Genomic DNA, 14,491 nt, shown 5'->3' with positions numbered 1-14,491 from the left:
CCGATCAGGCGAGCGCCAACTCCTCACGCGTGAACGTCGGCACGTACTTGACCGGCGGCGACAGGAACTCGACCCGCCCGTCCCACGGCTGCTTGCGCGATTCGGGCGGGTGCGGATCCAGCACCGTCACGGCCTTCTCGTAGGGTGCCGGCTCCAGGACGGTGAGCCGCAGCTCGACGCTCTGGCGCGGCGGGCAGCCGGGGCGCGCAGCCAGGTTGCGGAAGGCACAGTGTGCGACGCCTGTGGATGGCACGGTCAGACAACAGCAACACGTTCACACACGGTCAGCTTAAAGGGGGTGGAGGGGGGTGGGGGTCACGTGGGCCGGCCGGGGCGTACCGTAGTTCAGGGCACGGGTCGGCGGATGCGTGTCGTACTGGGTGAAGAGAACGGCTTCGTCCGGCGTCATGTTGCTAAGCCAGTACCAGCGGTGGCTGGGATTGTGCCTGACGTACATGGTCTCGGCGACCGTCACCTGCGAGATGTGATCGAGGAAGACCAAGTCTTTGTCAGGGTCAACCGTCGCCGGGTCGAGCACGGCCAGCGGGAAGTCCTCGGCGGGGTTGACCCTGGGCCGCCAGAGACTGCGCAAGAGGAGCGGATTGACGTCAGTATCAGCACGAGAATCCTCGGAACATGTGCCGCGCCCGTGCCGTGCTAAGGAAGGAAGAAGGCACGGCATTCGCTCACGGGTGTGTTGGGTTTCTTCCTCACTTGATGATACGCGCTCGGAGCTCGCCCGACAGCACGCCCTCTTGCTCCTCCGGCATCATCATCCCGCGCATTCTGTCCCAGGCATCGAAGGCGGATGTGTCTTTGGAGGGGGCCCGGGAATAATTAGGTCGGGGTGCTTAGCATATGGTCTCTCCTCTATTACCCCTGGCTGTTGTTCTAGTGGACCTACCGACATGGGCCTCCGTACCCACATTGGCCCTTCCATGAGCCTTGTTTGCGCTTCTAAGCTGGATTCATGTTCAGCAACGTGAAGTGAAAGGGAGAGAAGGGAGGGTGAGAAGACGAAGGGAAGTCTTTCTATATATACCAAAACGTGGTTCGGAATCACTCTGGTGGCCCCGACCAGCTTCTTCACCACCTCGGCCATCTCCAGCGCGTAGGTCTTGGAGTCGCTCTCGTGATCGAGAGCGGGGAGTTCCTTGGACTTGTTTTCGATGAAACAGAACCCATGGGTCTCCAAGGTCGGCCGGAGCTGGGGAACCGTCCGCAGGTCTGTGAGAGACAGCTCGGTCGGCTGGAAGTCAACGTTAGACTGGGGGAACCCCAGGTCCGGGCCGCCGCTGAACCTGTACGGCTTCTCGACCTCGTGAACTTCTGAGTCTCGCAGATAGTTGGCGACGGCTGCCATGGTTGGGTTCAGTGGATGGGGCCCGGTCAGCAGAGCATCTGAGCAATCTGTCCTCGGCTTGATGACTAGAAAGGGCAGAGCTCTGCTGCCATCGCTGCTGACCGTGACACATGAGATATATCAGTCGCCAGGCAGCCGGCATCGATCCATCTGGTTTCACAAAGCCCACATGAGCACATCCGTCTCCAGCATTGTTCCTGAACCCCAGTCGGAACAATTCGCGCATCTTTGTCTTACACGGCGACACTACTTCTGGGACGCCTATCTCCAAACGTCCTCGCTCCTCCGCGGCCTCCGCGGCCGACGGGGCTTGGCTACCGACCTGGAATCATGTCATACACAACACGGAGCCGGGAAATTAGCCGTGTGTTGTTGTTGATGCATCGACGGAAACGTCCGAGGGTTCCAGACTCTCTTACCTTACATTACTCAGGTGTTACGGCCATGTGGGCAGTTTTACCGTCAGCGCAGTCTTTCTTTCCCCTTCAGGCAGTCGACGCCGAATCCGAATGGGCGGGGAGAAGTTCGGAGGGTCCTGCCCGTTTCGGACCGCAGCAGGACGTGTAACCATATTACTATGATAATTACTGAATAAAGGAGGTAAGCTTACTGGACACCCTGGTGTTTTATTGGTGTGGTGGCACAGCAGCAAGCCTGTTTAGACGCTAGTAATTAGACATTTGTGTATTAATTTGGGGGCGCAGAAGGTTCCCCAGGAAACTTGGCACAGCAAGTCCGCTTGTTGTATGTACATATGTATAGTGTAATCCGTACATACATACATACATACATATAGTAGTTAACCTTCAAGGAGAAATAACAGAACTGACGAATGAAGTGAAAGCTTCGTCATCTTGGCGCGGTCAGGGCACCCGAAAGCTTCTAACATACTGTATCTTGCCTCCCTGGTCTACCCAAGTATCATACTAGTACCATGTACTGTACCCATCTCGGGCGTAACGGAAACGTTAAGTCCGGCCGATGGAGACGCCGACGGAGGCGCGACCCCCACCATTTTTATTTTTACTCCCACGCCCCTTCTTTCTTACGAAGCGATCGGCCTGATCCTAATCTTCATATCTCGATCCGGAGGCGCGGCCCCGCCGCCGCTGAAGCGCGGGTCGTTGCGCGGGGGTCGATCGGAGGGAGAACCGTCCAGCTTTGTCCATCCGAGGAACTCGATGTCGAAGCGGGAGATGAGCAGGGCGATGGTCAGCATGATCTCCTGTTTGGCAAAGTGCCGCCCGGGGCAGATCAGGTTGCCGCCGCCTGAACAAGTGTTCATGATGTCTTAGCCGTCATTCTCAATCTAATAATTAACAGGGGAAAAGAGGGGCCGAATGGAATGCTGGGAGACAAATAATAAACAAAGAGAAACGGGAAAACAACGAGGATGTATTCAACTGTAGACTAGACGGAGACGCACCGTAGGGAAAATACGACCCGGTCCGGCTGGCCATGGCAAAGACGCGCTTCCGGGTAACGCGGCCCTCGGCATCGGGCTCGTCGGTGTACTTGATATGGCGCCCGGCCCAGAACTCGGAGGCCGGGTGGGACTCGGCGCCCCAGACGTCCTCGTCGTAGTGGGCGACGAGGGTGGGCACCTGGAGGAGGCTGCCGCCGCGGATGGTGTATCCGGCCATGGTGAAGGACTGGCGGACGTTGCGGACGACGTTGAAGTTCATGCGCAGCCGCAGCGTCTCGGTGTAGGCCGACGCCAGCAGCGGCAGCGCCGCCACCTTTTGCGGGTCGAGCGTCCTCCTCCGCCCCGTCGCCCCGTCCGTCGCGAACGCCGTCTCGACCTCCTCGCGCAGCGCCCGGAGCAGCTCCGGGTCCCGGGCGACCTCCATCACCAGCCAGGTCGTCGTCGGGATCACATTGGAGTTTTGCCTTTTTTTTTTGTATCGCTTCAGTCAATCCGCCAGCTAGGAGAGAAGGGGGGTTGGGGGGGGGGCTAAACTTACGCCCAGGCGAGGATGCCGACGGCGCCAGGACCGGTGTCGGGGCCGGTGAAGCCGTGGTCTCGGAACCACTTGGCGACTTCGCGGGTGACCTGGGCACCGAAGCGGGGCTCCCAGCGGGCGTCGGCCGAGGCCGGGTCGGCCCAGTCGAAGTCGGCCCAGGCGGCGTCGAGGTAGCGGCGGACGGCGTTGAGGTAGCGGCGGTGGGCCGCGTGGGCACGCCGGTTGAGCCACTCGGGCACGCCCAGTCTCAGGCCCATGACGAGCGGGAAGACGGCGTCGTCGAACTCCCACATGCGCTCCACCAGGTCCGGGCTGATCTCGAACGCCCCCGGGCCCAGCAGCGCGTGCAGCGCGCACCGCGCCACCCGCCCCTTGCAGAAGTCGACGACGCCGAGGACGACCCCGTCGTCGTTCCGGCCCTTCTTCCCGGTGCCGGTAGCGTCCGAGGGAGAGGGACACAGGCCGTCCAGGGTCTGGGTCAGCTGGCGCTGGTACTGCTCCACCATCGGGGCGAGGTGCTGGGCGCGGGCGAGGAACTCGTTGTGGACGTGCTCGTAGCCGAGGAAGAGGCGATTTTCCGGCGGCGTGTCCTCGGTCCCGGGCAGGGGGTTGCGGCCGCGGCCGGTCTTGTCCGTGGCGAAGCGGCGCAGGTCGTCGGCGGACAGGCGGTACCACAGCGGCAGGGTGCTGCGGACCATGAGGTCGTCGTTGTGGATGTTGTTGTTATGCGACCGGCCGAAGACAGCCTGGACGTTCTTGGGGCCCGACACCAGGTAGACCAGGTGGCCGCCCTGGCGGAAGCGGGCGACGGTGGTTTTCTTGAGGGCGGCCTGCGCCCGCTTCATGAACCCCTCGTTGTCCAGCAGAAACTGCAGGCTGTTGTACACGAATGGGATCGGTTCCCAGAGGCTCGGGGGCTGCTTGTCGCCGCCACCGCCGCCGCCGCCGCTTCCGAGCGCCCCAGCAAGGCCGAAGATGGCAGCCAGGACCACCATGGACACGAGAGACATCAGAAGCCCGGATGCGACGGAGCCGTCAGCGAGAAGCTGTATCCCGTATAAGGGGCCATGCTGGGCAGCCGCCGCCGTCGTGTTGGTTATGGCCATGGTAATGATGGTTCTAACTACTGACGTCTAGTGTAGGTCGGCATGCAAAGTTAGCGGTTAGGTACCTAGGTAATTAAGTAGATACATAGAGGGAGGTATTAGATAGAGAAGATGTGTAGGTAGGGGGCTAAGGAAAGGCAGACATGTACTGTACCTAAGTGTGTATGTTCACCTGGATTCCCGTAATGCGCCAGCTCTAGTGTTTCTCGATAACTAACCTGGCTGGAGTTGAGATTGAAGCGAACAACAAAAAGGGTCGACAAGAAGAAACGGCTTGGAGGAGCCCAATGAGAATTTCCTTGTCATTGATGTCTTGCACTGTCAGTTCCGCACTGGTAGCGTGGCGCCGCTTCGGCAAAGGACCTGGCCACCGAGCAATGCTCAGTCCGATTGGCAATTTGCTCCGAACTTGGTGCATGTAAGTCGTAATGTAATTATGTATGGTTTTGCCCGACTTGGCCACTTGTGGTCCCATGTTCGGAGTCGGCTCGTGCAAGAACTCAGATCATAGATAATTACCTCCTAGTCTAAGCAAATCGAGGAAAGATGAAGGATTAGGAGAAACAATACAAAGAATATGAAGATACCTAACAGAAAGAAGTAGGCAGAGGAAGGACGAGACAAAGGAGAAAAATAGTGAACTGAAGGGGTGGGATGCCAGGCTTCTCGAGAAAAACACCTAATTAACTAAATCAAAATCATCACACCGTCACCTCCGCATCACAACGAGAGATGGTACCTAATTATAGCCCTAAGTTACCTCCGGGGAGAGGCGAGGCGAGGCCCTTGCTCTTTCGCGTGTCACGATATATTATCTCAACGACCGGAGGAGTAGCACAGCCTGCCGGCCCCGTCGATGGAGAAGTCGTCGGAGCCGACCAAGTTGTGGCCGTAGAAGAGGTGGTACGGGTCGTACTTGTGCTTGATGCTGAGCAGGCGCCGGTAGTTGGAGCCAAACATGTTGACCTTGAAGTCGCTGCGGTACCAGGGGTCGATCTCGTTGAGGTAGACGCCGGAGCCCGGGGTGGCGGCGTCCCAGGCCGGGCTGTAGACGTCGACCATCCTCCGCTTGACCTCGAGGTTCTGCTCGAGAGGCGCGGTCCAGTTCCAGAAGGCGTTGACGTTGCAGATGGCGACCGACTTGCGCCAGGCCGGCAGCACCGCGTTGTCCGGGTGCCGGACGCTCCCGACGTCGGCGGCCGAGCAGCCGACGGTGAACTCGCCCGTCTGTGTGGTGAGCCGCATGGCGTCGATTAGCTGGCGGCGGGCCTGGTCGTCCTGGGCCACGCGCACGGGGACGAGCCGGCTGTTGAGCGTGGTCGACGGCGGCTCGTAACCGAAGGGCAGCGGGCCGTACCAGGAGCTGTAGTAATCCAAGAAAGTTTCGGACTGGCTGACCGTCAGGTCGTAGGGGATCCCGATGGCGTCGAGGTCGCGCAGCAGCGGGGCCAGCTTGGCGTCGGCGGCCGACGAGTTTCGCTCGTCGGGCATGACGAAGAGGGCGCCGAACTGGTTGTTCCAGAAGCTGAACTGGATCGAGCTGCTGGTGCCCCTCAGCATGCCGGGCAGGCGCTTGAGGAAGGCGTCGACGGCGCCCCAGTACGTCTCGTTGCCGACGTCCGGGGCGGTAAATGTCAGGACGGGGCCGAGGACGGGCCCGTCGCGGTAGATGCGGGCCGTCATGCTCAGGGCCACTCCGTAGCTGCCGCCGCCGCCGCCCGACATGGCCCAGTAGATGTCCGAGTTCTTCTCCGGGGTGGCCACGATGTGCCGGCCGTCCCCCGTGACCACCTCCCACTCGAGCACGTTGTCCGAAGCCATGCCATACGCGCCGTTGAGCGGGCCGTGGCCGCCGCCCATCGAGTAGCCGCCCGCCACGCCCACGGTGCCGCACTCGCCCGTCACCAGCCGGTACCCGCGCTGGCCCAGGTACTGCAGCGCCACGCCCGCGTGCACTCCGGCGCCGAGCTTGACCGCCGGGCCCGAGTACGCCCGGCTCCGGTATCGCGGGATGACCTCAATGCCCTGCAGGTTGTGCATCCACAGCGAGAGCGATCCGAATCCGGCCGAGCGGCCATTGTAGCTGCGAGTGGGGAACATATTGTTAGCACCTCGACTTTATTGATAACGGGGAGGAGGAGGAAGTATGAAGGAAGCGGGCTAGTTGATGAGCAACGTACTCATGACCGGTGTTCTGAATGGACAGCCTGATGTTTTGCCTACGTGCAAAATCCAAACCGGCAATCGCGTCGTGGGCTCCGGACACGTTGATCGAGTAAACCGGGTAGTTGCCGAGGACGCAGGGCCGCGATGTTTTGGAGAATGGGTCGCAGGACCGGTTCTGCCAGTAGGCGTTGATGATCTCGGCCGGTTTGTTGACGCTGATAGGGGGGTCAGTGGATTAATATTCTTTTGAGACGTGGGGAAGGGGGGGCCGTGAAAACAGGAAAGAAAACAGGAGGGAAAAAGAAAGAAAGAAAGGATGGTGGATGGATGGAAGGAAGAAAAGAATGGAAAAGCGAGAATAATACAAAGTTGGTGCGTTATCCCACTCCGTGAGAGTGAGGTTGAGGCGCGTCACACTATCGTCCGAGGTTAGCTTCGGGTATTAATTATGCCACGGCAAAATAAAAAAAAAAAAAGATTAATGGAAAATATTTTGCAGATTAATAGGTGCCAGGGGAAGCTCACTAGGCCGGGGCCGTCTTCTCGAAAACAAGGGGATCCTTCAGGGCGTCGCAGGCAGCCTGGTTGACCCCCGGGCCGCCGGCGTGGCATACGTGGGCCTGGGGAACCGTGGCGATCAGCCGGCCGCCGACGGTCCGGTTGAGCTTGGCCCAGTCGCTCTGGCTCGGCCATCCCTTATCCCCCGGGATGTATCTGCAGTTCGACACGTGGGCGGCTCCGAGGCCGGGCGTGGCAAAATTGAGCAATGCAAGCAGTGCTCCAGTGCTGAGGACGCGGGCCATGCCGGCTGCAACGATAGCAGGTGCTAAGGTGACACTGCAGGTGATGTGCTTAATGACTTTTGTTATGAATAATTAGATCAAAATAAGGAAAGACAAGATCTTTCAACACAGGTCTGAGGCGATGATCTTGGTTCGTTTGGCCTGGACTTTCGAGAAGCTCTCTGCCCCGACAAGGGCCGTCTGGGTGCCATTTTATCCTCGTTCCATCCGAAACCTCTCAGAGATCCGTCCCTGCTCATCAAATTCTTCGGGTCAGCCCTTCGAGCCACATGGACTGTTCCCGAGCGGGCTTGGGAGGGACTCCCCTTCCCGAAGGAGCAGAAAATGACGGAACGCTAGGCTACCTAGCTCGTTCTCGGCCGCTGAAACCACAATAAGGACGGGCTGAGCTTCTCTCCATGATTCTCCGTGGCCGACGCCACCGGAGTAAGCGCAGGACAGCAAGTTTGGTACGAGCTTGGGATTGGATTCGAGAAGTCCGCTGCCGAACTATGTCGTCGGACTCACCGGCTGACGAGATTACTCCCGAAAGCCCGTCGTCGATGGATTATTACGCAGCCGCGGTCGACTGTGCCGCAGTGACTATGAGCAAAGGTATGCACGCGCACAACGGGAGAGCCTTGCCCGTGCACAACGGACCTTCCACCTGGGGGGGAGAAAGCACCTGGGAACATCGGAACTTTCCCACGCGGCCCCAAAGCGTGCCTAACCAGCAAGGCACATTTTTGTGCCTCACTTTTCAGGTCTGGTCTGGACCACGGGTGGATGGGGTTTAGTGTAGGGCGTATGTTGTACATGTGACCTGAGGTAGAAAATGTACCTATCTTACATTTCTCCCGTAGGTACCCTAGGCCATGCAATCCCGGACTTCCTTAAGGTCTCGGCACCTAGTATACGCAGACAGGCATGCATGGAAAAAGAGTGCAGGCCTGCTAGCTATTTCACTAGGCCTCGAGTAGGTTGGGGGGGAAGGGGGGTTACTTTCCTACCTTTCTCGCCTTAATTACCTCGCCCAAGTGCCTTAGGTTACCCACCTACAGTACCTCAAGTTCGTGAATCTAAAGGATACGACGCACCCAGGGCACGAAGGATGGTGACTTTGTTTTTGCCCATTCTAGGTAATCAAGATCACCCTCTGCATACAGCCTACCAGGCCCAAAGCAATACTCTCATCCTGCCAAGCCGCGTTGCTTGCCTTGTCGGTTGCCGCACAACCAAGCAGCTGGTAACTGGGTAACACCGTTTGGGTAGCGCTTACCCCTCGTGAGTGCGCACAAACGAGATATTATTATTAGACCGCTTCCACTGACGTGGTTACCGCAAAACGCCAGACCCCACGTGTGCGCAGATCTATCCCCCTCCCTCTCCTTCCCCTCTCCTGTATCTAATTAGTAGTCGAGCCGATTAAACGCCACCCTGGCCGTGACAGTATTCAACCACCCAATATGTACGGTACCGTATGTATACCGAGCACGGATAAGGCGGAGGATCTCATGAGTAAGCCACACTCGACTCGTCCTTTTTTTTTTTTTACAGTAATTAGTCACCGAGAAGGCACGGAGCCACACAGCACGTTTGGCTTTTTACTGTGTCAGTCTGGTTACCGGCCGACAAACCAGTGGAACATGGGTAATAATTAAAGGTAAGGAGCCCTTGATGACGTTACAAGCCAGCCCGACGGGGGAGGGAAATAAACGAAAAGGGAAGGGGGGGTAAGAGGCGAGGATGAAGGATACACGCACAGAAGAATATGGAATGCCATTTAGCGGGCTATCTTGGTGAGCAGGAGAACAATACTACCCTCCACGGGGGCCGCATCATGCGACATCCAGGTGTTACCGCTGGCCTTCCTCCGTCCCACAGGCGGGTTAACAGCACCCCGGCACTGCCACCTGCCCGTGCCCGCCCGTCCCAGCCGAGAGACGCCGGCAATACGGGCCGGTTTCTGCCAACCTCCGGTCCCTTTTGGGGGCCGGGATCCGTAGAGTACGAGCCTGCTACGAGCTCTGACACGAGCTGCTTGAACTTTGACGTTTGAGGACACCGAGACTGGCGGGTAGAGTCTTCTTTTGGGAGAGATAACAGAGGTAGAGATCCTGGTGTTGCACGGGGGTTGGGGGTGGCGTATCAAGGGCAATTGGTCTCTTTTTCACACAGTCACGACCCTCCGGTAAACGAGTGCATGCAGGGTGAATGATATATGCTTATCCAACGCTTTCTGTCTCATCACAGGACGCGATGGATACAAGACAGATGGACGTGGTGGCGACAGTCCACTCACTCAGTTCTGACATCCGTTCCTGTAGAACTCGCAGCCTCGATCCCCGGATTCGAGGACTGCCGAAGGCAAATCTCCGCTACCTCAGATTGTAGAACCGCTCTCTCCCCAGTAGTCTGTGGTCAAAAACTGCCAACAGTTTAAGGTAGGATGCTCTTCTACTAGTTACTTCGAACGTCTCGGCTTCAGATGGACATAGAGTGGTCGCTTCTCCCAGATCAACCAAGCGCGGAGCCCATCGGCCCAGTTCCGGCTCTGCTCGGCCAGTTCAAAGTCAAAATTCCACATCAGGCGCGCAAGGATGTAGCGCATCTCGGCGTAGGCGAGACTGTTGTTGGTTTGCACATGTTAGTGGCCGGCCGACCAAGCAGACACATGCCGAGAAAGAAGACAAGCGGGCGACTCACTTCACGGCAAGACAAGTCCGTGGTCCGTAAGAGAACGGATGGAAGCTGTCTCTGCGATCATTGGCAAATTCGGACTGCTCCCCCTCAACATCCAACCAACGCTCCGGTATGAATTCGTTCGCGTGCTTGAAATTGTGCTCACTGCGATACATGACGCGGTGCGGTATGCCAAGTATAGTCTAAGCAGGCAGTCTCGCGTGTTAGCCAAGTTTGCCCCCTGGAGCAGAGGAATCATCGAACTTGATCTCCAATAACAACGAGACAGAAAGAAAGGAGAAAAAAAAGAATCTGGATCAAGGCGGCAGACGGTCTCACCTTTGCGGGCAGCCAGTCGCCTAGAATCTCGTTGCCCCCCGAAGGGGTTATGCGCCACAGTGCGTTGGGTCCCGGCGGATGGTAGCGCATGCTCTCCTGAATGACGGCCATCAAATACGTCAGCTTGCCCGCGCTGCGCATGTCGATCTCGGACTCGGTGTTGAAGGTTGCGGCCAGCTCGTCGATGATCTTTGCTTTGGTTTCTGGGTACAAGCATATCATGTACACGGCCACGACCATCGAATTCGACGTTGTCTCGGATCCTGCCATGGTCAAAAAGGACGCGTTGCTGTGAATTTCTTCTCGAGTCATGAACTGGAACAAGCAATCTCAGTCCCAGGTACGGCTACTATTTTCTCGGGGGAGGCCAGAACGTACCGAGTTCCCTCGCGGCGTCTTCATGATCTGCAAGAAGTCGGGCCGCTCGGCGTCGCGGGCCAGACGCCGGTCAGTGACAGCCTTCATGGTCTTCTCAAAGTACCCCGCGCCCTTGACGAGCGCCAGGGTTTGCCGGATGGGTAGGAAGAGGAAGAAGAAGGGGATTCGGTTGCACAAGACCAGGGTGTGGGCCAATTTGATGTTCGCAAACACCCAGGCGATCCATGGGTGCAGCATCGAGTCGCGCAGACACCCGAACGGCTCGCCAAAGGACAGGTCGCCGATGATGTCGAAGGTGCAGTACGCGAACCACTCGAACATGTCGACGGCGGCCTTGCCTCCGCTGTTGATTTCGTGCAAACGCTGGATGAACAGGTCGACGTGGCTCTTAATCAGCGGCTCCTGCTCGAGCATGGCTGTGTTGGTGAAGCCGATGCCCAGCAGGCGGCGCATGCGCGTGTGTTCTTCGAGCCGCGCGCTCACAATCTCCTTGGTCTTGGGGTTGAGGTACCACGGAGCCTTGGGGTTTTCCTTTCGGTGCTTCGACCGCCCGTACACGTCCTCCCAAGCCTCGGGAACGTCGAACGAGAGCTCATTTGGGCCAATACGCACGACGTGACCGTACTGGGTATGCAGCTGCAGGGCGCGGTGATGCCAGTACCCGCTCAAGAACGAAAAGCCCCATGGTAGCGACGACGCGGCCCACAGTTTAGGTCCGGGGTATCGGCGGAGCGGATGGAAGTAGATGTTGTAGAGAGGCCTCAGGAGGAGAAAATACGAGGCGGTCTCAACCTCGTCTGTTAATAGTCTGGTCTGAAATCGGTTGTCGGATTGCGGCACAGCGACACACTCACCAGCCCGACCAGAAGCAGCGCCAACGACGCCGCCGACAGTCCCGACATGGGCGCCAAAGTTGCCCCTGGGATGGAAGCGGTGGTCGGCATGGTGATTCTCAATCGCCTCTCTTCCTCTTCGACTTCCGCTTTGTTTCATTCACGCAAGCGGATGGAAGGGGTTATGACCTGCTCGCGTCAGAGTAGCAGTAGTTGGGCACATGCCTTCATTGGGCACATACCTTCAGCTGTAATACCCGTCTTAGCTGAGTTGGCAGGCTGGCGCCAGTCCGGCACTCTGATCGGCCCTGTGCGCAGGAGGGGAAATCCTGAAGCCCTCGAATGCCCAAACCATGGATCGGAGTGTGTCCGCCCCCGGGTCGTCCAAGAACTCACAGTCATAGCTCCATTATGCGATTGATTGGCCATTGGCTTCTCGAGAATTGATGTTCGCTGAGGTCCAGACAGATAAGCCGGAAGCGAGCGGTCCTACAGTTCGGTATTCGGAATCGGTTTCCTATTTGGGACGTTCTCTTCGACTCTCTCCCCAGGATCCCCGTTGTCAACCGCAAGGCCGGCCCTCGATTCCTCCGCCGGATCGTGTTCAGCCTTCGTCGTACATCAGACCCCCGTCCTGTCTTGCCCCCAAGTAGCTATGGGATCAGATTCAAGGCCGCAAATGTCGCCGCCTGGGATGTTGCGAGTGTACAGGCTTCTCCCTGCTTGCTTACCGAGATATTAACAATGGCGCTCAAGGTCCAAACGGCCGTCGTTCAGTCCAAACAGCCTTCCACCTCGACCCGGGTCCCTCTCGCTGTATCGCGCTCTCAGCCAGTACCGGAGCTGCCGACCCCTTACCATGTCCTCGTTCGCGTCCGTGCCGTGGGGCTGAACCCTACCGACTTCAAGATGATCACCCACTTTTTTATGGAAGGGAACACGATTGGCTGCGACTTTTGCGGCGTTGTCGAGTTCGCTGGGCCATCTGCGCTCTACAAGCCTGGCAGGCGCATCTGCGGCGCCGACTTCCCTTACCGACCGAACAATCCTTACAGCGGCGCCTTCTCTGAGTATGCCGTGTGTGACTCGCGCCTGGCTCTCGCGGTCCCTGAGGATTGGAGCGACACGCGGGCCGCCGCACTTGGCGCTATCGGATGGGGCACTGCCTGTCTGGCCATATCTCCCGCGGATGCGTTGGGCCTGCCGGGACGGCCGTCGAAGCCGGCTGAGAAGCCGCTGCCGGTGTTGGTGTACGGCGGAGCTACCGCCACGGGCATCATAACCATCCAAATGCTGAAGCAGTCAGTACTACCGCAAGACACAGAGTCGCGCGATGTGGCGTCTCGCTAACACGAGGAACACGCGAACAGATCAGGCTACGCGCCCATCGCCGTCTGCTCGCCCAAGTCGGCGCCACAGGTGATTAGTTACGGCGCCATCGGAACCGCTTCGTACACGTCGAAAAGCTGCCTGGAGGACATCAAGAAGCTTACCGGCGGGGTGCCCATCAAGCATGCGTTCGACTGCATCACGGATCCGGAATCGGTCGCAACGTGCTTCGGGGCGCTTTCGCGGGTGGGCGGGCGCTATGCTTGCCTCGAGGACTGTCCGCAAGGATGGCGCACACGTCCGTCGGTCAAGGTCAAGGTGGTGATGGGGTTTGAAGCCCAAGGGGTCGACGTTGACCTCGGCCACCCCGTTTACACGCGCAAGGCGAACATGGATCTACACGCCCTCGCATCGGAATGGCGAGCTGAGATGCAGTCGCTGCTGGACCAAGGCCTGATAACGACGCAGCCCGTCCGCGAGTGCGGCGAGGGATTCGAGGCCGTCATCAAGGCAGTCGAAATCCTACAGCGCGGGGAGTCGAAAGGGCAGAAGCTCGTAGTTACCATTTCGAGAAGCTGAACGCGACGCGCAACAGCCATGCGGATCGGACAACCAGTGGGACGCGGGGAATGGAGCAATCTGCTTGTATTCTATTAATTAGCGCGGTTTTGAGAATGATAATTAGTGAAGAATGCTACAAAACGCTTCTCCAAGAAATCGAGTAAATCGCAACGAAATCGTTGGTCCCCGCATTGCGGAAACCTCGAATGATGCTGTAATTAATAGCTCCTTCTTTTCTCAACCCATTCAACCACGCACCTGCCCCGAGAGAGCATCACACCTGCAAATGGTTACCCTCAGCAAGCAAGTTAGCCTCCACTGTAAGGGCACGAGTTTTACAACAAAAGAGGGAGCAACAATGCTGCGATTCTACACGTGAATCAATGTTTCATCAACAGCAGTCGCCAAACGCAATCTCATACATCCCGACGCTCCGGTAGCTGATCAGCAGCACCTTCGTGAAGGAATTGCGACAAGGAAGAAAGAGGATGTGGCCAGCGCCTACAAGCATCGGCGGAGAGATCTTTCCAGTCTGGCACGACAGGACTGTCAGTTTCCTAAAGCCGGCAACGGCTACCTCTACGACGTATGCGAATTCGGATCCGAAAACCAAGCCGGCAGCCATCAAGGTATCCAGGTGGCGATGGAAGGTCGGCCGCCGTCGGTTTGCCTCTTTCGGCATGAGACACCGCGTTGGAACCAGACCCTTCGCGCAAAACATCAGCCGGTTAATTCGCCTGCGGTCTGCTATCTGCGCAGTAGATCATGGAGTAGCGAGGCTCCGAATCCGACTCGGATGCCCGTCGCGCTGCCGGGTCAGTTCGGCGTCGGACGAACACCACGGTGTGGCATTCTGAGATGCAGGAACCGACCGCGTAGATGCAACTAGCTTGTCGTCGGGGTGCCGACTCCCGTTCGACACCAATCATTGGAGGTCCGTTGCCGGTAGTAAAAACACTCCCCCCCATGTGTGAGCTACACTTAACTA

General features: G+C 58.1%; 5 protein-coding genes across 5 annotated transcripts; 1 reads left to right on the top strand and 4 right to left on the bottom strand.

Annotated features, from left to right (window-relative positions):
* Positions 1-4: 4 nt before the first annotated feature.
* MYCTH_2127358 (uncharacterized protein) lies at positions 5-1,363 on the bottom strand (the record flags this gene model as incomplete). The annotated part of the gene is made up of 5 exons (XM_003663519.1): positions 5-240; positions 340-584; positions 715-814; positions 905-962; positions 1,064-1,363. 5 exons carry the CDS (start codon positions 1,361-1,363, stop codon positions 5-7), a joined length of 939 nt encoding a protein of 312 aa, XP_003663567.1.
* A 1,045-nt stretch (positions 1,364-2,408) lies between these two features.
* On the bottom strand, positions 2,409-4,322 carry MYCTH_2061987 (uncharacterized protein; the record flags this gene model as incomplete). Its single annotated transcript, XM_003663518.1, has 3 exons — positions 2,409-2,632; positions 2,790-3,253; positions 3,328-4,322. 3 exons carry the CDS (start codon positions 4,320-4,322, stop codon positions 2,409-2,411), a joined length of 1,683 nt encoding a protein of 560 aa, XP_003663566.1.
* Positions 4,323-5,249: 927 nt separating this feature from the next.
* On the bottom strand, positions 5,250-7,402 carry MYCTH_2110653 (uncharacterized protein; the record flags this gene model as incomplete). Its single annotated transcript, XM_003663517.1, has 3 exons — positions 5,250-6,516; positions 6,614-6,814; positions 7,125-7,402. 3 exons carry the CDS (start codon positions 7,400-7,402, stop codon positions 5,250-5,252), a joined length of 1,746 nt encoding a protein of 581 aa, XP_003663565.1.
* A 2,443-nt stretch (positions 7,403-9,845) lies between these two features.
* On the bottom strand, positions 9,846-11,773 carry MYCTH_2060065 (uncharacterized protein; the record flags this gene model as incomplete). The annotated part of the gene is made up of 4 exons (XM_003663516.1): positions 9,846-10,008; positions 10,088-10,266; positions 10,403-10,731; positions 10,777-11,773. 4 exons carry the CDS (start codon positions 11,771-11,773, stop codon positions 9,846-9,848), a joined length of 1,668 nt encoding a protein of 555 aa, XP_003663564.1.
* Positions 11,774-12,357: 584 nt separating this feature from the next.
* MYCTH_2110651 (uncharacterized protein) lies at positions 12,358-13,521 on the top strand (the record flags this gene model as incomplete). Its single annotated transcript, XM_003663515.1, has 2 exons — positions 12,358-12,914; positions 12,984-13,521. 2 exons carry the CDS (start codon positions 12,358-12,360, stop codon positions 13,519-13,521), a joined length of 1,095 nt encoding a protein of 364 aa, XP_003663563.1.
* Positions 13,522-14,491: the final 970 nt, after the last annotated feature.

This window comes from Thermothelomyces thermophilus, chromosome 3 (assembly GCF_000226095.1).
Source record: "Thermothelomyces thermophilus ATCC 42464 chromosome 3, complete sequence".
NCBI lineage: Eukaryota > Fungi > Ascomycota > Sordariomycetes > Sordariales > Chaetomiaceae > Thermothelomyces > Thermothelomyces thermophilus.
The sequence above is the reverse complement of the archived record's forward strand: the minus strand, read 5'-3'. Positions and strand labels throughout refer to the sequence as shown.